Below are 24312 nucleotides of genomic sequence, written 5' to 3'. Positions count from 1 at the left end.
AATGCTTGTGTCTGTCTGATGACTGAGAGATAATCTACCTGAGATGTATCTGGAGACTCGTATCTTTGGATCCTCCAAATGATGTTTTGAGCTGTTTTGTATTTATTGTGCTGAGAGAAACGGATTCTTGAAAAACAACACAAATGTAAATCGGATCTTGGTTGTTTTGGTTCTCTGTTTGTTGATGTGAGCATCGCGCTCCAAAATGAATATTAAAACCTTTATTTAGTATTAAATACTATTATAATTTTTATTTTAAATAATTAGTTTTTATTTTTGTATTTTCCATTATCATTTTAGTAAACGTTATTTTGTAATGTTTTTGTAATTTTTATTAGTTATTGATTTAAAATAAATAAATGCCTATATAGATTTTATTAATTTTTATTTGTTTTAGTTATTTTAGTAAATTAAGTTAAACTAAATGAAAACAAGAAATGTTGCTAAAATGAAATAAGTATTTTTAAAAATATTTTATGTTATTTCAATTAATGTTTATTTTATTTTAAGTAAAAACATTTTTTAAATATATTTTTAGTTAACTATAATAACCCCGAAACCCTTAACAGTCATAAATAAATAAATTAATGAATAAACAGTAATTTTCTTACATTAATAATCAAAGTCACACAATCACTGCAGCACACTTCACTTTACTCTACATCCTCCTTTACTGTAAAACAATCACACAGAATTTGATAGTAAATTTAAAAAAAAATTACAAAAAATATTGCAAGTAACTGAATTCAAATGTGAAATTTTGAAGTAAAAAGACTGAAATTTAAAAATACAATTAAACATACTCCAATTAATCTCTTTTTACAGTGTTTAATAATCATAATAATTTGTATTCATCTTTATTGATACGGTCATCTCAACATGTCAGTCAAAATGTATAAATGAGGAAACAAATACTGAGTGTGTCATTAATATTGCATTTAGTTTTACATGTTTTACACAAAATGTGCTTCATTTCATAGAATCTTTCTATAAAACTAATAGAAAACGACCTAACGTGTGTGAGAGAGAGAGCAGACAAAACTGGGTCACGTCTAACTGAATGATTAACCCATGACCCCCACACACACACACACACACACACACACACACACCCACACACACACACACACACACACCACCCACACCCACACACACACACACACACACACACACACACACACACACCCACACACACACACACACACACACCCACACACACCCACACACACACACACACACACACACACACACACACACTGTTTAATCAGCGCTGGAGTCTCTCTCATATGATTTTGTGAAGAGCACAAACCTCCTGCTGCTCTGATTGTTGGGATCGAACGGTCCGTTTGAGGAAGAGCTTCAGCGCTGAGCAGCAGACGGCAGTGAATGAGGAGCGCTCCGATCTCACGCGCTCATAAACACACCTCTGAGTGTGTGTGTGTGTTTACCTTTCAGGACGAAGTCCAACAAAAGCAGCACCAAACTCATGTTACAGCGTCCGCTGCGCTCTCAGATCAGAGCTGTACATCTGAGACGGGTTCAGCAGCTTCACTGATTCTCCAAACTCAACTGCTCAAGTTCTCGCTGTCGTTCAGATGATCTTCAACACACCCACACACACAAATCTAAACCTGCATAATCCTCAGTATCACTGCAAAATGAACCAATAACTTCAGTGAATCCAACTTTACCTGCACTGCCATAAATATATGCTTTTTATTTAGTATTCCTGTCTTGTTTTCCAGCACAAATATCCAAACGTTCTTAAATCAAGATGCATTTACTGGAGAAGAGAAATGACTGAAGATATCAAGACTTGCATTCATATCAAACTGAAGTGAGTTTGTGCTTAAAACAGGAACAAAAATCTGTTAATGGAGTCAGAAAAACAAACTGAATTCAAACAGAAACAAGATTATTTTGCTAACCCCATTGGCAGATTATTTTGCTTGTTTTAAACAAAAACTCACTTAATTTTGACTTATTTTTTTCTGAAAACAAGACAATATTTTTACTTGTCCAGAAAATGCTTCTTGATTTAATTTTTTTGGACATTTGGACTGGAAACAAGACTAAATCTAAGTAAGAAAAGCATTTTTTGACTCCAGACATTGCCTTTAACATGCTTTAATCATGAGTGTTTGCAGGACAGGAGCTTTCTACAGTACGATCGGTTCAAACCCAAATCGTGCGTTTAGTAGTTCGTTGATTACTCAATATGTCATGGGGTTATTATATTTAGAAGTTGTCTAGCTGTGTTCATTTCCTCTTTTGTTATGTTCAGATATGATTCAGACACACGCTGACTTTTGCACAAAGTTTGGGGACATTTAGGTTTCAAAAGCATATAAATATCAACCCTGCATGAAAAAGAAATGTTATTTATTATGGAGTCAAATTAATGCCTTAAATAAAAATATAATCAATTACAAAAATCAATGACAGCTGTAATCCTATTTTATCTTTGCCACATATTTTTCATGCTCAAACCTACTAAATCATTTGCAACGCTCATTTTATTCTGCGTTTCAGTCAAGCGCGCACTCACGATACCGGTTTTACTTTGCGCTGCACTTTTCTGCGCGGATCTCTTTATGGCACTGGTTTGACGTGGGGGTGGAGTCAAGAAACGGGGGCACGCCCCCACGAAACACGTCATCGGCAGGAGACGCAGATCGCAACAGAACAGATCAAGCATAGAGACAGAGCGCATTTATTAACCACGTCAAAGAATTATTTCACCTGTCGCCGATTACGTTCCCCTCCAATGCATTTCTTATAGTAATATAATTTAGTCTTCCTGAGTTTTAGTTATTTTGTAAAATTTGTTTTAAACATTAACATTTGTTTTTATCAATAAAACATCTATAGTTTCAATAAAACAGAGAGCATAAAATGTTTTGAATGAATAATTTTCTGCAATAATCGTTTAAGATGTTTTGACACTTTTCATTTACAAATAATGATAGCCAATCAGATGAGACATTTTCCGTACAGCCAATCACAGTGCGTCTTTAAGACTGCAGTAGCTTCATGATTTTAATAGAAAAAGAGTCATCTGATCATTAGATCACAATCACATGAGAGTATTGAGTTTATTTAGTGCTCTATAAAAGACTTATATTCTCAATAAAACATCTGGACCGTAAAACACTTTCACAATGATGAACACACATAAAAATGAAAGAACGTTGTGCCAATGTTCCCATTAAGTTATGAGAACGTTCCCTGATAACACTGATGAGTATATACTGTATTCTGAGTAAATCAAGTACACTGAACTACAACACCAGATTACTGCTGATATCCTGTGTGTGACAAACATTTACTGAGAGGAGCCCATAAAATACTGATATGGATGTTTATGACACCAGTGTCTACAGAAAGAGTGTAGACACACACACACACACACACACACACACACACACACACGGTTTTCACAGTTTCAGTTCTCATCAATCTCAGGTTCTTATTTCACTGTAAACGAACAGCAGATTTATAGCAGAATCAGAAGAAAGCGACTCACCTCATGCGTCTGTCTGTAACTCTGCTCCGTCTGTCTCTCACATGAGCCTCATTACTGTAATTCACTTCATACTGGTCCTGATCTCCATTCAGAGCTCTCTCTCACACACACACACACACACACACACACACACACACACTCACACTCACACACACACACACACACTCACACTCACACACACACACACACACACACACACACACACACAGTGAATGAACAAGTTTACAAAACTACAGTTCACAAAACAGACCAATAGATCCAAAAGTCTACAGTGAAATTCTGGGATGTTTTAGGATTCTTGGAGGAAAAATGTAAACAAAAAAAACACATGAATAAGAAATTTCTATCTTTAGGTGACTAAAATGACTGTACTGCAAAAAACAAAACAAAAAACAATATTATGATCTTCCTCAGTGTTTCTGTCTTGTTTTCAGCACAAATATCTAAACATTCTTAAATCAAGATACATTTACTGGAGAAGAGAAACGACTGAAGATATCAAGACTTGTTTAATGAAAAACTGATCAAAATGAAGTGAGTTTGTGCTTAAAACACGAACAGATCTCTGCCAATGGAATCATTTTTATAAATTTTTCATAAAATAAGTGTTAAGTAAAAAGTTAAAATAAAAGTTGCTTCTCCAGTAAATGTATCTTGATTTAAGAATGTTTATATGTTTGTAAAGAAAAACAAGAGAGAAACACTATTTTTTTTTTTTTTTTTTTTTTTTTTTGCAGTGTGAAATTGATCAGTTTAATATTCTGTTTGGAAAACCTTAAATCATTCTCAAAATTATTGTGCTAAGAATTAATAGTGAAAACGTTTTACTAAATATTACAGGTTTTTTTGCTAAAGGACAGTGAGCACAACTGGAGTCACATGAGCAGAACTCTAACTACAGTCTGCACAGCAGCAGTTCATGTGGACCAAACTCTAGTTCGTCTTTCATTGCTTGAACACAGTTTTCAAAACTCTACACACTTATCCCATGACTTTAACCACAACCTGCACAACACTGTGGATTTACAGCACTTTGTTCAAATGCTAACACTCTGCTGTCAAAACTGTGAACCACACATTCAAAACACAATAGATTTCAGCCTTGTGCCTTTCAAACACTGCTGGATTGCAATTTTGCAGGATTAGCCCCTCAATTATTTGTTCGAATTACAGTATGTACTTTTAGTTTCTACCTTTTTTTTCTCATTACTGTAATTCTGTAAATTACTACAGACTATTGAAGCAAACTGCTCATTTTCATTTACCTTAAAGAATTATGTTCTAAAAATGTAAATACAGTTTTTTTCGATTGCTAAACGACAGTGAGCACAACTGGAGCTACATGTGCAAAACTCTAACTACAGTCTGCACTACCAACAGTCACCTGACCTAAACCGTTCACATCACCTGCAAAACTCATTCCAACTCTTAACACATGACTCAAAACAGGCTCAGTGCAGCCAAACACTATCACAACCCTCACTGAGATACACACACTGTCACTCAGACACACTGAGAGTAAAACACTGGCATCAAACTCCAACACAGAAAATACAAACTTTTCATCTTTACAGTTTGAACAATTTCAGTGACTTCATACAAAGTAATATTTTCTTCAAAGAAAAGAGTGACATTCTTTCACATGATTTATTTACATTTTTAGAACATAATTCTTTAAGGTAAATGAAAATTGCTTCAATAGTCTGTAGTAATTTACGGAATTACAGTAATGAGAAAAAAAAAAAAAGGTAGAAACTATAGCCTATATGTGTGTGTGTGTGTGTGTGTGTGTGTTCACTAACAAGTCTAAAACAAGACACCTGCTTAGCCTTTCAGCTGAAATTGCAATGTTTGAAAGGCACAAGGCTGAAATCTATTGTGTTTTGAATGTGTGGTTCACAGTTTTGACAGCAGTGTGTTAGCATTTGAACAAAGTGCTGTAAATCCACAGTGTTGTGCAGGTTGTGGTTAAAGTCATGGGATAAGTGTGTAGAGTTTTGAAAACTGTGTTCAAGCAATGAAAAACGAACTAGAGTTTGGTCCACATGAACTGCTGCTGTGCAGACTGTAGTTAGAGTTTTGCTCATGTGACTCCAGTTGTGCTCACTGTCGTTTAGCAATCGAAAAAAACTGTAATAATGAAGAGCAGAATGGCGCCCTCTGCTGGTCCGTCAGGAGAATCACTGAAATCTGACGCGGCGCTCATGAATATTTCTGCAGTAACTTCAGTTGTTTCTCAGTCCAGCAGTCACTAATGAAGAAACAGAAACCGAGTCTTACCTTCAATGATCCTCACAGATCCGTCATATCGTCTGGTAAAGAGCATCTGGGTCGTGTTTGAGTTACTCTTAGTATTGAGCATGTAGACATGTTTGCTAGTTAAAGTGTTCATCACTCTGCTAGAGACTGCGGGTATAGATTAAACAGTTTCTACAGTCAGAGCTGGTAATCATCATCAATGCTCGGTTAATGTTTCCACGCGACCCTCTCGCGCGCTTCAGTTCCGCTGCAGGTGATTCCGCGTCACGCTGACGTCACCATTTCTACTGGAATAATTATTATTAATAATTTGTGGGGCCAAGATGGCGCTGTTCCGAGCAGACGTGCTGCAATCTTAATCCTCAGACAGCATCAAGATTCACATGCAATAAGTGAAAAAATTTGTTTTATTCTTAGTTTTTTTATGTCAACGACTTTAGGGACTAATTTTAACTTTGTTTGAAGGCGAAACATCACTCCGAGGCGAACATGGAGAAAAATGAAAATATGATGCCATATCCCAACTATTCGCCCAGTATCCTGATGATACAATGCTGACAGATTTATCTTCTGACTCGGTTGACACAGTCAATCCAGAGAAATCCATGGCATCTCCACTGCCGTGCACACCTGCTAAAAGTCCAGCGCCAAAAAAAGGAAAGATAACATCTCCTGACTGTGACCTCAACAAAGTTATGGTTGCCATTCAGTCTCTTTCCGCAAAATGTGAAGTAATTTTTGAAAAGGTTACATCCATGGAGACAACGGTGCGAAACACTGATCATGCCATGACCTTTTTGAATGAATCGGTGGAAATACTTCTTAAAGATGCCACCAACCATAACGAAAGGATCTCCGGGCTGGAAACGAAGACTTCAGACTTGAGAGAAGAGAACAAACAACTCAAACTTCAGCTGCTGGAGGCCAACATGATTTCACACAAAAAGTGCTCAAAATGCACAGAATAAGTATATCTAGTGTGTTTTAACAAGAATTGAAGTATGTCAGGAAAGAAAATTAATATTAAAAAATATTTATAGCAGATTTACTCATTTAAACTAGTTTTTAATTATTCAGTTTGGGGTTAAAGTATGGTATATTATAAAAAAATAAAAATAAAGTAAACTAGCCAGAAAATATGATATATAAACATTATTTTAGTCTTGCATACCCAAATCAAACCCGAGTTTGCTGGCTTTTTTTCGCTGAGTTTGCTGTGTTGAAACAACACGGTCTCACCCCTATTCGATCACATACTGCCGTTTGGTCATTTCCCCCTCATAAGCCGACGTTGAGGGGTACCCATATTCGTCGCTTGACAACGTAGAGGGGTCGTCCGATATTTGAATGCAAATCCCATATCTTTGTATTTTGACGAAACTGGGTTATCCATCCAGCGGTTTGCCTGCGCTAGAAAGTAGTATGGTTTCAGGCGATTAATTTTAATGCTGCAAATTGTGTATTTTGCAGTAGCGTGCAGCGCATATACCGTTAGAGTCATTCATTGGTGCGGTCACCATACATTTTCGTGGGGCAGAAACCCATGTCTAAATCGGTATCACGACTTTTTTCTCTTTTTTTTAATATAATTTTGGGCTACATTAAAACGACATAATTGCAGGACTGCATATTTGCTGTAGGCTTAACAAATGCCTTAAATTAGGTGGGATATTTTATAATTGTCGATGGTTTTTTAATTTGCTATGGCTTAGTGAGCCTACAACTTTCTTTCTTTTTTTTTTTTTTTGCGACAAAAAAGAATAGCCTACTTTTATAGAACTTTTATCTCAATACTGATTATGAAGTTGTCATAAATAGCCTACTGCAGAAGTCTTTATATTGCTTAATATGGACATATCCTTTGGCAAAGAGATGGATGCAATCTGGGAAGTGATGTGTTTAAATGTAATGGCTACATATACCCGTGTTTTCTTCACTTAGATATTGATGCTTACCCCTTGATTTTTTTTTTATTTTTTTTTTTTATTAATAACAAACAAATGTACATACAGAATAGGTATTAAACAAACAATGTTAATAATTAACAATTCTCAAGGCAGACATAGTTGCAAATACAATACTTAACAGTGAAGTATTACATAAAATTTACAATCGTAAAGGAGAATGAAGAACAAAAAGTAAATAATTAAAAAAAAAATAATAATAATAATAATAATAAATAAATAAATAAATAAATAAAGAATCTTACAAGGGGTAGCAAGGAATTATAAGGCACTTAGTTCATTAAAGAAATTGGCAACTATAGTAGCTTTTTCATTTGAAAGGGCATCAATAGAAGCAGCAAAAATTTTAAGTTCGTTAAGGAAGTGATGAAAGGATGGGGGGGTTTTCAAAAATCTACATTTATGAATGAAGTATTTAGCCACTTCAAAAAGGTTGTTAATCAAGTAATGTTGTGAACAATCTTTCTTAAGCACACCAAACTTAATTTGTTTGTATTCAAGGGGATTTACACATGCAATTATACATGATATTTTACTACACAATTGGGCCCAGAACAACTTTGAATAATTACAATAAAAAAAAAATGTGTTCAGTGGTTTCAATATCAACTTCACAAAATTGACATGAGTTTTCTCCAATATCAAATTTTGATTTAAGGAATTGTTTAGATGGGTATATGTCATTTATTATTTTAAAATGAAGTTCTTTCATTTTAGGGAGAATTGGAAAGGTAAGATAACTCATTCTCATTTCCTTCACCTCTTTAGGGCTAAAATCTTTGAAAACATAATATCGTTTAATTCTATTTGGATGAAGTTTATCAATAAAAATACTTCTCATGTGTTTGTTGTTGCATTTATGATTTCTAATACACAATTTACCCAGATGAAGAGATGGGAGAGAGAATGTCACAGAGTAATGTGAAAGAATCCCTTTTACCAATAATACCATGTTTTTTGGTATGGCATTTACAACATTATAAAACTCTTTAGGGTGACATACAAACCCATGTTTTAAACAAAAATCATTGTAACTGAGCACATTACCATAGTTATCCATCATGTCCAATATGGAAAAAATGTTATATTGAAACCAGTTTTCATAAAAAAAAGATTTGTTATGATGCAAAATAAACCGATTGTTCCAAATACACGTTTTGTGTGGACTAAAGTTATGAGAAAATGCTAATTTCCAACACAGGAGAACTTGTTGATGGAAAGCAGACAGTTTAAGAGGTAATTTGGACAATTCAAAGTCACAACTAATTAAAAATTCCAAGCCACCTACTTTCCGAAAAATTGAAGAAGAGACAGTGAACCATAAGCAGTTTGTATTACAAAGGAATGATCTTAGCCATTGAGTTTTTAAAATACTATTCATTATTTCTAAGTCAATAACATTTAATCCCCCTTCTTCATAACTGCGAACTAAATCATTTTTGTTAATATAGTGATGCTTATTTTTCCAAATAAAGTTAAATAGTGCAATATTACATTCTTTTAGTAAATGAGGTGGGATAGCTAAGGAGGAGGCTGGATAAACAAACCTGGAGAGTAATTCCATTTTAGTTAATAAAACTCTTCCAAAAATTGAAATATCTCTTTGTATCCAATTATTGAGAATAGTTTTTGCTTTTGAAAGATTTTTAATCAAATTTTCTTGGACACTTTGATTACTATCTCTAGTAATAGTTATCCCCAGGTATTTTACCGATTTTTTTATTGGTATGTTACATAAAGTGTCTAGTTCGCTACCATGAATTGCAAGTAATTCACATTTGTTTAAATTTAAATACAGGCCTGATGCTTTGGAGAAGAGATTAACTAGTTGAATGGCTTTAACAATTTGAAATTGGTCCTTTAAAAAGATCACTGTATCATCAGCTAATTGACTAATACCAATTTGTCTTCCAAATACACTGAGTCTATCAAAGTTGCTGTTTTTATCTATCAGGATAGCAAGCATTTCTACTGTTAAGATAAATAGAAAAGGGGAAATGGGACATCCTTGTCTTATTCCTCGTGAAATGTTGAATCTTTGGGATGTTCCAAATGAAAGGGATATAGAACTATTGATGTCTTTATATAACGTTCTTATAAAAGAAACAAATTTATTGCCAAAACCAAATTTTTCAAGGGAGCTAAATATGAAATTATGTTCGATCGTATCGAATGCCTTTTTAAAATCTAAAAAGAGAATATAGCCATCATCCTCAATACATTCATGATAATCTAAAATATCTAAGATCAATCTGATGTTATTATGTATTGATCTGCCTTTTATAAAACCAGACTGTGATTCGCTAATTATTTGATTTATGTTTTTCTTGAGTCTATTGGAAAATATATGAGCTAGAATTTTATAATCACAGTTGAGTAAAGTGATAGGGCGAAGGTTATCTATTTGTCGTGCATCTTTACCTGGTTTGGGGATAAGAATAATTAGACCTTGTTTCATAGTCGAAGATAGTGAATTATTTTGGATACATTCGAGAAATACTTGAAACAATAGTTCTCTCAAATCTCCCCTAAAGAATTTATAAAATTCAGAGGTAAGGCCATCGGGGCCTGGAGATTTCCCTGAAGATAATTTATCTATTGCTTTATCCAATTCCTCTATTTTAATGTCAGCCTCACATAAATCTTTAAATTCCTGGTCTAACTGTGGTATGCTAGTGTGAATATTATCAAAAAAAATATTACAATCTGATACAGAAAAGGATGAGCTATATAAAGAACTATAGAATTGAAAAATCTCTGAGGAAATCATTTTAGGGCAGGTATTTATAACTCCATTCACATAAAGAGAATTTATGGCATTTTTCTCCTGTCGCCTTTTTTCAAGCCTGCAAAAGTAATTATTACTTTTTTCCCCTTTCTCTATCCATCTTGCTCTAGATCTCACATATGCTCCTTTAGCTTTTTGAATATATATATCATCAATTTTAGATTGCAAGGATAGGATTTGTAATTTAGTTTCATTGTCCATATCACTTTTATTACATAAATAGTTTAATTCTCTTGTTATTTCTAACTCCAGCTGAGTTCTGACCTCATTTAAATTTTTACTGAATTGTATAGAAAATTCCCGAATCTTGTGTTTTAAATATTCCCATTTACTTGTGAATGAGATTAGGTCCTTATTCGATGTTACCTCGTTAATTAAGGATTTAATTTGCGAGGAGAATTTTTTGTGTTTTAATAAATCAGCATTGAATTTCCAATAACCCTTATTATATGATTCTCTTTTGCCTGAGTAGAGTGATATAGAGATGCAACAGTGATCAGTTAAAGGTGCTGCAGATATTGAAATATCCTTGATAAAGTCGGTTAAGTTAGATGAAGTCAACCAATAATCAATTCTTGACTTGGAAGTCCCATTAGTTTTAAACCAGGAAAATTGTTTAAGATTTGGATTCGCAGCTCTCCAAGCATCCACCACATTATTATTCAAGCAGAAATTAAGAAGGTTAAGATTAGGGTGAGAGGTATTAAATTTGGGTGGAAAGCGATCTAACGCTTCATCCATGACCATGTTGAAATCTCCTCCTATAATAATATTGTCAGTTGGGTAAACCAGTTTTAATTCAAATAAAGAATTAGAAATTGCAGTGAGTAATTTGTTGTTTAGAGGAACACTGTTGTAACCATACACATTGAATAAAATGAACAAAACACCATTAATGTTGATAACAACTGAAGCCCAATGGCCATTTGGATCAGTTTCTACCTTAACAATTTTGCCTGGCAGGTTGTTGAACAGTATTGCCACTCCTGCAGAATGTGTAGAAGCATGGCTGAAGATGATTCTATCCCCCCATTGACTCGTCCAGAACTTCACGTCATCAAGGCTGGAATGCGTTTCTTGCAAAAATATACAATGTGAATTTTTATTTTTGCAAAAAAGAAAGAAAGCTTTTCTTTTGATTGAGTTACGGAGACCCCTTGCGTTTAAAGAAATACAGGAAAAAGACGATTTCACTGAGAACATTTAACTGAAGGAAGCAAATAAGTAAATAAAAATGAAATAAAATGATAACCAGTCAAATGGAAAATATGTAACCGTGCTCTAATGAACACAAAATAATGTCTTTCTCAAACAGAGCACTGTAACGATATCTCGCTCAACAGCAAAAACATAAAACATCCCACTTACACCTCTTGCCAACACACAAAGATGAGTGCGTTCGAGGTTATTGAGATTCAACCGTTCTTGACAATCCGGGTGCCCTCTATGTAACCGTAAGGGCCACGGTAGTAGGCCTTCTTTCCTGCAGCTCTAGCCTCACTGATCCTCGGCCATAGTGCAGCGCGAGCTTCGCGATCTTCCTTGGATAAATCTTCAGCAAACTTTATTCCCCTGAGTTTACAGACATCCGAACCTTTGGTAGAACGCCAGAACTCGTCTCTGTATTTCCGCATGCAGAATTGAATGATCACCTGCCTGGATTTATCCTTCGTTTTGGGGCCAACGCGGTGGACTGTAGATTTAACATTTTTTTCGAGATGAATATATAACCTTGTACAAAAATACCATATAAAAAGGTACTGCAGGGTTTAAAAATGTTTTGCGAGACATAAGGGCATTAATTTAGTAGATAAAGTGAGTTTTTTTCAGTGCAGAATATATTGGTATTTAGCAACAGCAGCCGTGAATCAGTGTGTTTTCGGTAGTTTTTGTATTCTATTTATCATCGTCATGGTAAATTATTGTGTTTGTGGAGGTTGCACAAACTTCAGCCTGTCAGGACATTGAGTACAGAGGTTTAATAACAAGAAAAAGGGCGCTGCTATCTTCTGTGCCGGGGTTTGTTTTGTGCAGGTGAAGAGACGGGACTTCACTTCTGCATCTGCGTCGAAAAACGCGTTCATTTTAGACTGGAGGATTATCATCCTGGCGATATGTTGGAGTTCAACATTGTAATACTTATGTAAATTATATTAAATGAATAAACTTACACACGCAATGCTTCTTCACCATTTTTACTTGAATCAATTTCAACACTGATGAATACAAATTATGTACACATGCATACAGTCTCACACTCACACAAAACAGTTTTGAATGATGTGCTGGTAATGTAAATACTCCAATTTCATGCATGCCATGTATGTAAACTTATATGTACATTCAAGTTCACACAACTACATAATCACGGCGTCATACGTCCTCACACAATCAGTGAATGGGCACGGAATAAACTCATAACACAGAATTAATGAATAAAGGATAACATGAAATACAGTAAGTTAACACTGTATGTTTGGCCGCCGGCGGGAGACATGATCACGGATCCGTCAGAGATGCAGCTCGATGAAGACTTACGGTGCACATTTTAAGTTTTGTGTTTGATTATTACATTTGCTAACTACCAAATCAGTCGTGATGAGAAACGGCTATATCACGTAACATTAGTGTGGACGGATATACGCGTGTGACATACGCTTGATCAAAGTTTATTCGTTTCTGTTATTAGTAATCAGTTAGGCCTAACGTTACTCCTAGATGACCAATACTATTGCCTGATTCATGATAATAATCTGTACAATACTGTGATCTGAGCACATGTCGTTACCTAACGTTATATCTATAAGATAACACCGGTCTCTGTCCTGTTCTCCACTGCTTCTCCTCACACAACAGCTCAATTTGTCTCTTTTGACCGTTATTCTGTCTAATTCTGGCCTGTCCCTGCTCTCTTGACCACATAGCAGGCTAATTGTATGGCTGTGATTAATTATACGAGTATAAATAAGCATTTACAATTTCCTCAGCATCCGAACTGTCATTGCGATCCATTGTTTTCCTATAGTTTATATTGATCGCGTTCCCTTCAGTGACGTCACGTCCGATTAGGCATTTTTCAGATGCGGAAGTAAAATTTTCTCACAAAAAAACGACCCCAGAAGCCTATGTAGCGTATTTATGCGTGTTTTTTTTTTCAAGAAAATCTATTTCATACATTATTTTTCTACACATTGAATCACTAAAGCTCTAACCTGCAATATGCCCTTTAAGATAGTCCTGGACTAAAATGCATGTTTGAGCCGTTTTTAAGCTTTTAAAAAAAAATGTGGCACATGTAAGCTTCTGAAAACAGTCTTAAGCCTGAAACAAGATCCTGAGTTTGAATCATTACACACAAATCCAATAGTACTCCTGAAATGGGCTATAAATCAAATTAACCAGTTGTCAATCAGTCTATTAGGGCAATGATGAAAAAGGACCTAGGTAGGCATTTTAGTTACATATCAGTTCTAGAGCAAAGCAGTTTAGCACATTTATTGGACAGGTCACTGCAAACACATACAGTACAGGCATTTTCAAACATCTACCCCATTACATCAAATCTGCAGCACACTCATACTGAAAACAATATAACTGGTTGGCAGGTTCTCTGTCTGAATTTGGTACATTTTGGTAAAACATTGTACATATAGTCATGAATATTACAGGTTTGTTACATCAAGAAGCTATTTAACAATAAATAATAGTGCAAGTAATGTTTTACAGTGTAATTTTTACCATGTAATTTATGAAATTTAATATAAAATCAAGAATTTAACAGTAGGATTACACATTTGCACAACACCTTGTCAGTGTTTTATCAAGTAATATAGACAGTTAACATTTAATGGTTTTTAAATTTCAAATGAAACTTCGTCTTCATCCTCCTCCTCATCCTCTGAACCATACTGGATATAATCCTCATCCATGTCAAGGTAATCATCATCTTGCAGTTTCTCACACACCTCACAATTGTCTACACTACCGTACAGCTTCCGAACCGAGGAAATGTGAGTTTTTAGGTAGCATAGTTTTTTCTGTAGTAGAGCGTGAAGTCCCAGAATTCCACTTTTGGAACGTTCAGAGTCCTGTTCTGTAAGTAACACAAAAACACAAAATTATAAATCAGTAATTAGGTTCTATTCTGCTTTAATTTTCTGCAAACTTTACAGCATCAATTAACTTATTCACCAGTTGAAGAAAGCGATTATGGATTATTAACAGAGATTCAGTTAAAGATCATGATATTATGGACATATTGATGTTAATATTGGTTTTAACAAAATTAACAGAAATGTAGTGCTTACTCTTTTTTTTTTTATATCAACAGCAACATGACATGAAAGGTCATTTAGAAGAGACAGATCCCTTTTGAGGCTTTTCTAGTGATTCCTGATTTCATTCAGGACAATGCACTCCTCTTCGGTAAGGCGCTTCAGCAGCATCAGTTGGTCAAAGGCCCTTTTTTTGGTGACAAGATTATTTGTGAAGATATTTCCAAAAATAATGAATAGTGTATCAATAAACTTTGTACAAAAGGTGTCTAAATATATAATTAAAAAATAAATATAAATTAAACAAGCATTTGCATGTATAAACAGAAACAATTATCAAAGCTACAATTTTTATGAATGTATTATTATACATTTCATTAATGACAACTATTATATATTCATCATATCTATCAATATACAACAAACTTATTTAATAAGTTTGTAGTATATTGATAGATATCATGAATATAAGTTATGATGGATAAGTTATTGTATTTGGTCTTGGGGGAACATGCTCCTGAAAGCATGCAAGATGTCCTGCTGCACAATAGGTATACACAATATCCACTGTAAGCAGATAAGCTGCTACATACTGTAAATACAGTACATACATTTAAATGAGTAACATAACATACCACGCTCATCCAGTACCCATGGCCATGCATAACTCTCAGATGCCAGAACTGTGTCAGCTGACTGTAGCTTTTCAGGTGCTTCCCTGTTGTACTCATCTACAGCTGCACTAAATTTGGCCTTTTCCTTCAAAATTTTTCTACGGAGTTTGTGTCTTCTTTTGTTTCCATCTGGAAAGACAAATGCAATGCCATAATATGTGCAATTTAAGACTCAATCTTAAATTTAAAAAATATATAGACAAAAAAATTAATTCAGACAGCAGTTTGCAAAATACTGTACATATTTGTTCAAGTACATAACATTTATTTCTTTCCCAAAGTTCTTCAGCTTAGTGCTATCCAAGGTCTCACTATTATAAAAAAACACAACACAACCCAGTGTAGAAATTGTTAAAAGGGCCTATTATGTAAAATTTGCTTTTACATGGTGTTTGGACATTGTGTTCCCTGTGCGTATAACCAACCACCCTACAATCATAAAAATCTATTTTTTTTTTATAATCCCTATAAATCAGAAGCAGTGTCTGAAAACGCACTGTTCCAGTTTTATCCCTACTGTGACATCATTGAAGGGAAAAGCCACATTCACTGGCATGATCTCTGCCCTATAAGCATAGATCCCGCCCTGAGGGAGCCGTACACAGTCCGCCATGTTTATACCCTTGCTAGAGCAGATAGTGATATAATGTTTCAGCTATTCATACATTATAACTAATCTGTTGATGGCTCACTGTCTATAATTCTGACGCACACTTTTAGTACTTAAAAACAAAACTAATGACATAGCTCTGATCTCTGTGAATACAGAGACAAAAAGTTTAGCCACATTAACCATACAATATGTGTTAAAAACACACAAACATTCACAATATATAACATGGTACTGAATATGAATATGAATTTGGATCACAAACAGTTGGCATTATTCCTTTTTTGGGAATTTTATTCACTGCATGAGATTCTTCAGACTGCAGTTGTTGCTGGAGTATCCAAACTAGCGCAAATTATAAAGGCTACACTCTCTTTTGAAAAGGGAGTGAAAGCAGCTGATCATTAGTATTTAAAGAGACACCATGTTTTTGCTCACACCCAAATAAAACCAACTATAATAAACAATCCCTGGGATATTTTGAATTGAAACTTCAGACACATTCTTTTATTACATCTTGTAAAAAGGGGGATAATATGTCCCCTTTAAGGCCAATTCACACCACACAGATTAATCCCAACAAACACCAACAATCAAGCTGGCCGTTAGATTTAGAAATTTATGAAAATAACTGCCCCAACAGACACCAACAAACGCTGACTGAACATTTTGAGACAGGTGAAAACAAACCCCAACAAACACCAACAGACCTGATGCATTTGTTGGTGTTTGTCTGAGCGGTGTGAATTGGCCTTTAAAAGCTTTAAAATGATTTAATGTTTAAAATGATCTAACCTGTTTGATGGTAAAGATCTCGCTTCCTCTGCTTGATGCTCACATAAAGAGTCTCAATTGTCTTCTGGAGTCCCTGTTGACTGCTTGCATTCTTCTTACTTGTTGCTAAATTATTGATAAGATATGCTTTTTACAATAGAAATAAACATGTACATTATGATTACATCAGAGGTATAAGGATGAGGCTTAAATTAAAAAAAACAAAAACAAAGTAGAAACAGAAAAGTCATACACAACACTACAGTCAAACTTCTGTTACTGAAAGGGTTAAAACAATAAGTACAGTGCTAAAGTAATCTAAAATATGCCTACCTGTATCAGCCCACTGCTGGATTTCACTGGTCCAGTCTTTAAGCGTGTCATCTGTTACTGCAAACTCTGTCTTTAGTGCATCAAGATTTAGGGACTCCTCCTGAATTTGTGCTTTTGTCTAGTGAACAATACCATAAAGTGCATTTGTTAAAAGATAAAAACTAATGACAGATGCATACATGATTAATGACCCTTTTCAAATGGAAAAACAGGATATACATTTTTTTTTTTTTTTTATAAATACATAAAGTTAGTCTTGGAATTCAGTTTTGACTTTATAGTTGCCACTTGCTTACTGAACCACAGCAAATACTACAGCAAAATTAAACACTAAAAGACTACAGCTGTCACCTGTAAAAGAGAAAAGCAATTTAGAAACATACCTTTATTAATCTTCGTGACAGCACATTTGCAAGGTTGTCAATTTTGCGTTGATTCCATGCCATGGCCTGGATAGTAATCATGTCTGTCCTAGCTAAACAATGTAAAATAATATAAATAATCGATTGCTCCCATTAATGTTGCATACTATTTTTTCCATTTTGGTTTGTTTAGAAGACTGATATGAAAATGATGTTGGACTTGCATTAACACCTCTAGGGATGATCAAGTGTCAGGTAAAAGTTTAATACTAATCCCATTTAAAAATGAATGGATTTTTTGAGTCCCATTTGGTAACTTTGCATTGTATATGTTTGTAGTTATGCACTTACCTCCTTTGGTCATGTATTTACTGCATATAGCAGTTCTCGACAAGAAGCTGTTTACTTGTTCCACCTCTTCACCCAAGGTGGTGCCTGCTCCTTCTTGGTTTCGGCCACCCCACTTAATCTTGTGCATGGAGATCAAATATTTAACAAATAAAACAACCACATCTTTTAGAATATACACACAATTTAACAATTACTGATCATAAATACACAAGTCACAAATTGGTACCCTCATGCTCTGGAAAACAGTTTACCTCACATTTCCATGAGTGGGCCTTTGCATGCATCACTGACAGGAATGGCTTCATGTGCAGGAGAGGAGAAAGCTCTGGACAATCATTAACAACTCTCTGCAGGTATGGCCAGTACTTGCATATTACGTCAGTGCACATGAACTGAACATTCCTTGGAATCAGCAACAAAGGATATGTAAATATTTCCCCCCTCATCATGTTCAGACTTCTCAGCAGCACACCATGCCGACAGACAGCCACCTCCATCCCCTCCTCATCCAGCTTGTTGATTTTCTTTGGGATGGACTCCCGTGCTGCAGTCCACTGACTCGATCCACAGACACCTTTTCCAGCAGACTATCAAGAGGAGAAAGAAATGTGATGATCCAACAACATTGTATTAAATGATGTTTGTGGGTAAATGTCTAAGGAAATATGTGGGGTGAAAAAATGCCAACAGACAGATATTTCAAATGACCACACGTTGAATTTTTGCATTCCTGCAAGCCATGCGAGATAGAAAGATATGACAATTCAATGCATTGGACTTAATTTTGCTATTGTGTTTACATGAATATGTCCATTGCTATTTTTTGTTCAGGAAATACAATTTTTGAAAGCACTGACAAAACAATAAAACCTACGTGCTTTGTCTTCTTATTACAGTTTTTTACAGACGCTAGGACACATTTCTCAATACTTAGGTCACTTTTGCAAAACTCTTCACACAGTGAGCACAACAGAAGTCTATGTGGGCTAAACTGAGGATCAGTTATCGTTGCTTTGGCACAAAATGCATTCAATGACTACATCTCTCAAATTTCATGAATTCTTTTTTTACTCAGACACAACAACTGCCAAAACTCTGTGTATGTACAGGCCAATTTGCACACGCTTACATAATGTTTTCAAAACTGTTAAACTTATGTTCAAAACAATAACACAATACAAAACTGAATAAGACAGCAATTTGCTACATTCCTACAGTAATATTTTAATGAAATATATTTTAAATCTTAAAATTAAATGCTATAAAAACAATTGAATTGTATCTGTATCAGTGGATGGTGTGTATACAAATTCTTGAATTTTGGAATTACTGCAAAAAAATAAAAATAAATAAACGACATAAAATATTGGTGAATTCTGCATCATGTCTGATTCATTCCAGTAACATATATTGCAGTGAATTATAAACAGAGTAATGTCCTTGTTTTACACAAGAAAACATAATGCTACATGTTGTTAGTGTTTTTTAGGTCATTGTTTTGTGGGTGACAAAGTGTGTTTGTCGGCTGTCAACCTTTGCTAGTGTTCTGGAAGAATGAGTTGATTTGAGACCTGAATGAAGTGTTTTGGTAGTTGTAGTGCATTTTGGATGTGAAATTAACTGCTTTGCCAAGCTGAAAGTTGGTTAGGAGAACTGTGTGAAGAGTTTTGCAAAAGTGACTTAAGTATTGAGAAATGTGTCCTAGCGTCTAGAAAAAACTGTAATGTAGTCCACGAACTTGGAAACATCTTCATCCTCACAGACAAAGACACCCTTGAACAGACCATGATCTTCAGCCCTTGAATATAATTACATAATTACTTAATGAAAAGCTAATTGGCATTAAATATTATTTTCATGCTTTTCACACTGTTATAGAATTTCTCCTACCCTCTTTTGAAGCGATACAATTTCCTGTTACCATCGACTGACACAGCAAGCATAAATGGAGAACAGGCTGGACAGTCAAACACTTTCAGTCCACAGAGCTGATCAATTTCGAACTGGCAGTATCTCCATTCGGAAAAACTTCTTTGAAAAGCATCTGTGCAGATCTTTCCATCCTGTAAAATAACACACACAAAAAAACATAAACCTTGTAAGAAATAGCTCACTCCCAAACATGAAAAGATGAAAAAAGGAAATGATTCAGTAGTTCATTCAATTAATACTCGGCCAAAGAACTCTGTCCGCTGTTCCAATAAACTGATGAAGGACTGTCTAGAAAGTCCAGGAGCAGTCAATTTCATGTGGTCATATGACACAAACACATCAATTTTGTACAGCGTTTCACAGCTTGCTGTGGCAGGCCAGTAACCAGACTTGATCAGTTGTGGGATGCTGGTCGTTCTGCTCATATGGCATGTTGAGCATGTGAAGGTTGGCAAGCTTACATTGTAGCGACCTATTGAAATAATAACAAAATAGTATCTGGTATAAAAACAAAATCAATAAAATATCTATATTTTTTTATAAATACACTGAACTCACCATCAATTCCAATGAGAATAGCCTTTTTACCTCCTGACACCACAATGGTATCAGTGGCACAGCTGCAAATTTGATCAGGTGTCTCTAGAGGCAAAAGGCAATCTGGAAGAAAAAAAAAAAAGTAAGGCTAGAAAATTCAACCTTTACCAAAAATACCATAGCTGCGTTATTATTATGATTACATGGAAATTCACATGATAGATTAACATGAAGGTATTATAAATTCTAAAACAACTGAATTACATGCCTTTTTCCTCAAAATGGAATTGGTCGTCAATATCCAGCTTTACCAAAGTTGACGGGGATATGGCCCGAAAGAATCCTTCTACATCTGTCTCTCGGTTGTGCAGTTTCCTTTCATGGGCCAATATATCGCAGTCTGCACAGTACAGCTGTTTAGGAACACAGTCTTTACAGCGGATAACAGATCGCTTCAGTTGGCAGTGCTGGCACTGTCTGATATCCGTGTACTCAGCTGTTAATAAAGATTCCACCATCTCGGGCCTCAAAGCTGCCCACTTCTCTTTAGCCTGGGCCATGCGAACTGACCATGTGTTTGAGGAGGTCAGATTTGAGCACTGAATGTCTCCAGTATCAGCCAACAGATCCTCTACCTCTTGATGAAGAGTTTCTGAATTAGAAAAAAACTAAAGTAATTATAGTGTTCATGGCAGTTGGTTAGACTGATCGTTACAAAGCAGTGATTATACTGAGAACTCTTTAAACAATACAAACATACACACCTCTATCTTCAACTGCTGGCCAAACAGTGTGAGAAGGCAGTGACGGAATTTCACCTAAGAACAATGAAACAAGAAAAAGTCACTAATAACTCTACATGACTAGTTATTTTGAAAAGTGTTGATGTCATTACTTACCATGATCAATGTCTACTTGCCCAGACTCCAAAGATGATGACATAGCTGGACTGTTAATCGTTGTAGCTAAAAAAACAGATTAAGATTAATAGAAACATACAGGAGAAACATGTATAAGCTGCAAGAATACATTGTGTAAAATATAACAAACGTACCTTTGGAAATGTTTGCCTTGGTAAGTTTTGGCCTTCTCCGTTTTGGCACAAGATGCCCAAACTCATCCCTCTCTACAAACGAGACTGGTCTGACACGAGTGCTACAGGCTTGTTTGGTCTTCTTTTTCAGCTAGAAAAAAAGGACTTATTTTTTCTTTTGGAAATTCATGTTGAAACAAAATGCTAAGATGATCGTAAGCTAGGTCTTTTAAATGTATTAACAGCCTCCTTGGTAGCTGCTTCAAGTGCAGCACTGGCAGCTTTGAGTTCAAGTTCCCTTGTAATAATTGCAGCTTCCTGACATAATTGGTCAAAACCTGAGTTTTGACAAGATGCCATATTGAAGATGAGAAAGAAAGAGAAATAATCAAAGAAAAGTCTAAAGGCAGAGAGACGAAGGAAGAGAAGAGGGATGGATGGAGGGAGGGAGGAAGAGAAAAAGGATGGAGGGGGAAAGAGTCGTGGTGTGTGTGTGTGTGTGAGTGTGTGTGTGTGTGTGTGTGTGTGTGTGTGTGTGAGTGAGTGAGTGTCAGAGAGAGAGAGAGCTTATGCAAGAGATGGCTCTTAAAAGAGCCGTTGGGTTAATGTGTTGTAGAAATCTAATGTTATATGAAGGAGTAGTGTTGGATCTGAAGTAACTGCAAGATAGAAAAAGAAATGCTGAATTAGAATTTTTGCATATTAAATAAAATGAATTAACAGCATAAATAACAAGGACTAAACATAAATAAATGCTTGTGCTTTAGTTACAGATTAGCACAGTAGAATAACAGTAACTATGGTAAAAGCATAGTAAGCATTGCCATTATTGAGCTAAAACTACAAAATAGTAATAGAAGTTTAGTAGTGGTCACTACTTCTAATATTCCACCAATATATGAACATAAACTGATCGAAGCTAGCTAATGCGGTTAATCACCCTAGCTAACGATATATGTGCAACATTTTGGAACAAAACACAGTAAGAGATGGCAGATAAAATCCAGCGAGCATTATGGAGCCGATCTGATTAATAAATAACATATAATGGACTTATATGGAACATTATAAAAGGACATTAGGACAGCATATGACAGACTACTTACCGAGATGTGGCACGTGTAACTGCTGTTTAATATCGCGATGCTTTCCAATGGAGAGTTGGGTCTCGCTTATTCAACGCAAACAAGAAATCGTACTATACAGTACCATTTAACCATGTAATTAAGTCGTGCGAATTAGTACGAATTCGCCGTGAGATAGGGTTGTCTTTTACCATTTCAAAGTGCATCCAATTGTACACTTTATCCCAGACATTGTTGAAGATTTAATCCCTGCCGTAAAGATGCTCATCTGCCGGTCACGGATGATGGAAGTGAACCTTAAATCGGTCACAGGTTGGATTTATTCACGCACTTTAAAATATTTATTAAAAGCTTCTTTCTTTTCACATTTTTATTTATAGTATTAACGTAATAGGCTGTATATTAACCTAATGGGAAAGAACCGGTATGTCTATGTAAAATCAGATATTGAGCACCCCCATATCTCGTCTCATAACACCCCTGCGACGATTCGACTGTGAGATTGGTAGTCGAATCAGGCTCCTCCTATCGAAGATTCGAATCGTCGACTATTCAGGGTCACCCCTAATTAAAATATATATTTTTTTTTATCTGTATTTGAATGTTTCTTCTTTTGTTTTTCTTTTTCATTTATAGTTTAGTCTTCCTGAGTTTTAGTTATTTTGTAAAATTTGTTTTAAACGTTAACATTTGTTTTTATCAATAAAACATCTATAGTTTCAATAAAACAGAGAGCATAAAATGTTTTGAATGAATAATTTTCTGCAATAATCGTTTAAGATGTTTTGACACTTTTCATTTAAAAATAATGCTAGCCAATCAGATGAGACATTTTCCGTACAGCCAATCACAGTGCGACTTTAAGACTGCAATGGCTTCATGATTTTACAGTTTTTTACAATCGTTAGCACACATTTCTCAATACTTAGGCCACTTTTGCAAAACTCTTCACACGGTTCTCCTAACCAACTTTCATCTTGGCACAGCAGTTCATTTCACATTCAAAATGCACTAAATCAACCAAAACACTTCATTCATGTCTCAAATCAACTCATTCTTCCAGAACACTAGCAAAGGTTTTCACCCAGCAAACACACTTTTTCAGTCATAAAATACTGACCTAAAAACACTAACATCAGGTATCATTATACAGTGTTTTCTTTTGTAAAATTTCTTAACAAATCAAGAATAACACTGTCTGTTGTTTATAATTCACTGCAGTTTGTTACATGAACTTTGTTTACATTGTTTTCCTCTTTCCGAAGTTTTCCTCTTTGAATGGATGATAATGAAATTGAAAAACGAATGCTTGTGTAGGTGTTCAGTTTCATCGAATTGCTTTGATAGTATTTGATTTTTTAGATTCAGCATATATTTCATTACAATATTACTGTAGAAATGTAGCAAATTGCTGTCTTATTCAGTTTTGTATTATGTTATTGTTTTGAACATAAGTTTAACAGTTTTGAAAACATTATGTGCAAATTGGCCTGTACGGACAAAGAGTTTTGGCAGTTGTTGTGTCTGAGTGAGAAAAGAATTCATGAAATTTGAGAGATGTGGTCACTGAATGCATTTTGTGCCAAAGCAATGATACTTGATCCTCAGTTTAGCCCACATAGACTTCTGTTGTGCTCACTGTGTGAAGAGTTTTGCATAAGTGACCTAAGTATTGAGAAATGTGTCCTAGCATCTGTAAAAAACTGTAATAGAAAAAGAGTCATCTGATCATTAGATCACAATCACATGAGAGTATGCTCTAAACCTGCTCTATAAAACACTTATATTTCTCAGTAAAACATCGGGACCA

At 35.1% G+C, this 24312-nt stretch overlaps 3 protein-coding genes across 9 annotated transcripts in view; all 3 read right to left on the bottom strand.

The window, feature by feature from the left end:
- The window catches only part of slc2a9l2 (solute carrier family 2 member 9, like 2), a 49759-nt gene extending 43789 nt beyond the window's left edge, over positions 1-5970 (bottom strand). For 2 of the 7 annotated variants that reach the window (XR_007184666.1, XM_048188976.1), the window contains exon 1: positions 3527-4181. The gene's annotated coding sequence lies outside the window, so the exon portion shown is untranslated. Of the gene's footprint in view, positions 1-1309; positions 1652-1691; positions 1851-3526; positions 4183-5806 lie in introns of those variants that run through there. The other 5 variants (XM_048188977.1, XM_048188980.1, XM_048188979.1 and 2 more) reach the window with 5 other exon arrangements.
- Positions 5971-13929: 7959 nt separating this feature from the next.
- Positions 13930-18793, bottom strand: LOC125266127. The gene is made up of 8 exons (XM_048186586.1): positions 18167-18793; positions 17916-18033; positions 17586-17677; positions 17203-17320; positions 16891-16995; positions 15447-15614; positions 14845-14998; positions 13930-14630 (listed from the first exon to the last, which is right to left on the bottom strand). The coding sequence occupies exons 1-7, from the start codon at positions 18410-18412 to the stop codon at positions 14982-14984; spliced, it is 864 nt and encodes a 287-aa protein (XP_048042543.1). The 5' UTR covers positions 18413-18793; the 3' UTR covers positions 13930-14630; positions 14845-14981.
- A 1781-nt stretch (positions 18794-20574) lies between these two features.
- Positions 20575-21777, bottom strand: LOC125266178. Its single transcript, XM_048186631.1, has 5 exons — positions 21661-21777; positions 21439-21568; positions 21284-21349; positions 21149-21202; positions 20575-21036 (listed from the first exon to the last, which is right to left on the bottom strand). Exons 1-5 carry the CDS (start codon positions 21775-21777, stop codon positions 20645-20647), a joined length of 759 nt encoding a protein of 252 aa, XP_048042588.1. The 3' UTR covers positions 20575-20644.
- Positions 21778-24312: the final 2535 nt, after the last annotated feature.

This window comes from Megalobrama amblycephala, linkage group LG4 (genome assembly GCF_018812025.1).
Source record: "Megalobrama amblycephala isolate DHTTF-2021 linkage group LG4, ASM1881202v1, whole genome shotgun sequence".
Classification (NCBI taxonomy): domain Eukaryota; kingdom Metazoa; phylum Chordata; class Actinopteri; order Cypriniformes; family Xenocyprididae; genus Megalobrama; species Megalobrama amblycephala.
This window is presented reverse-complemented; position numbering and strand designations above follow the sequence as displayed.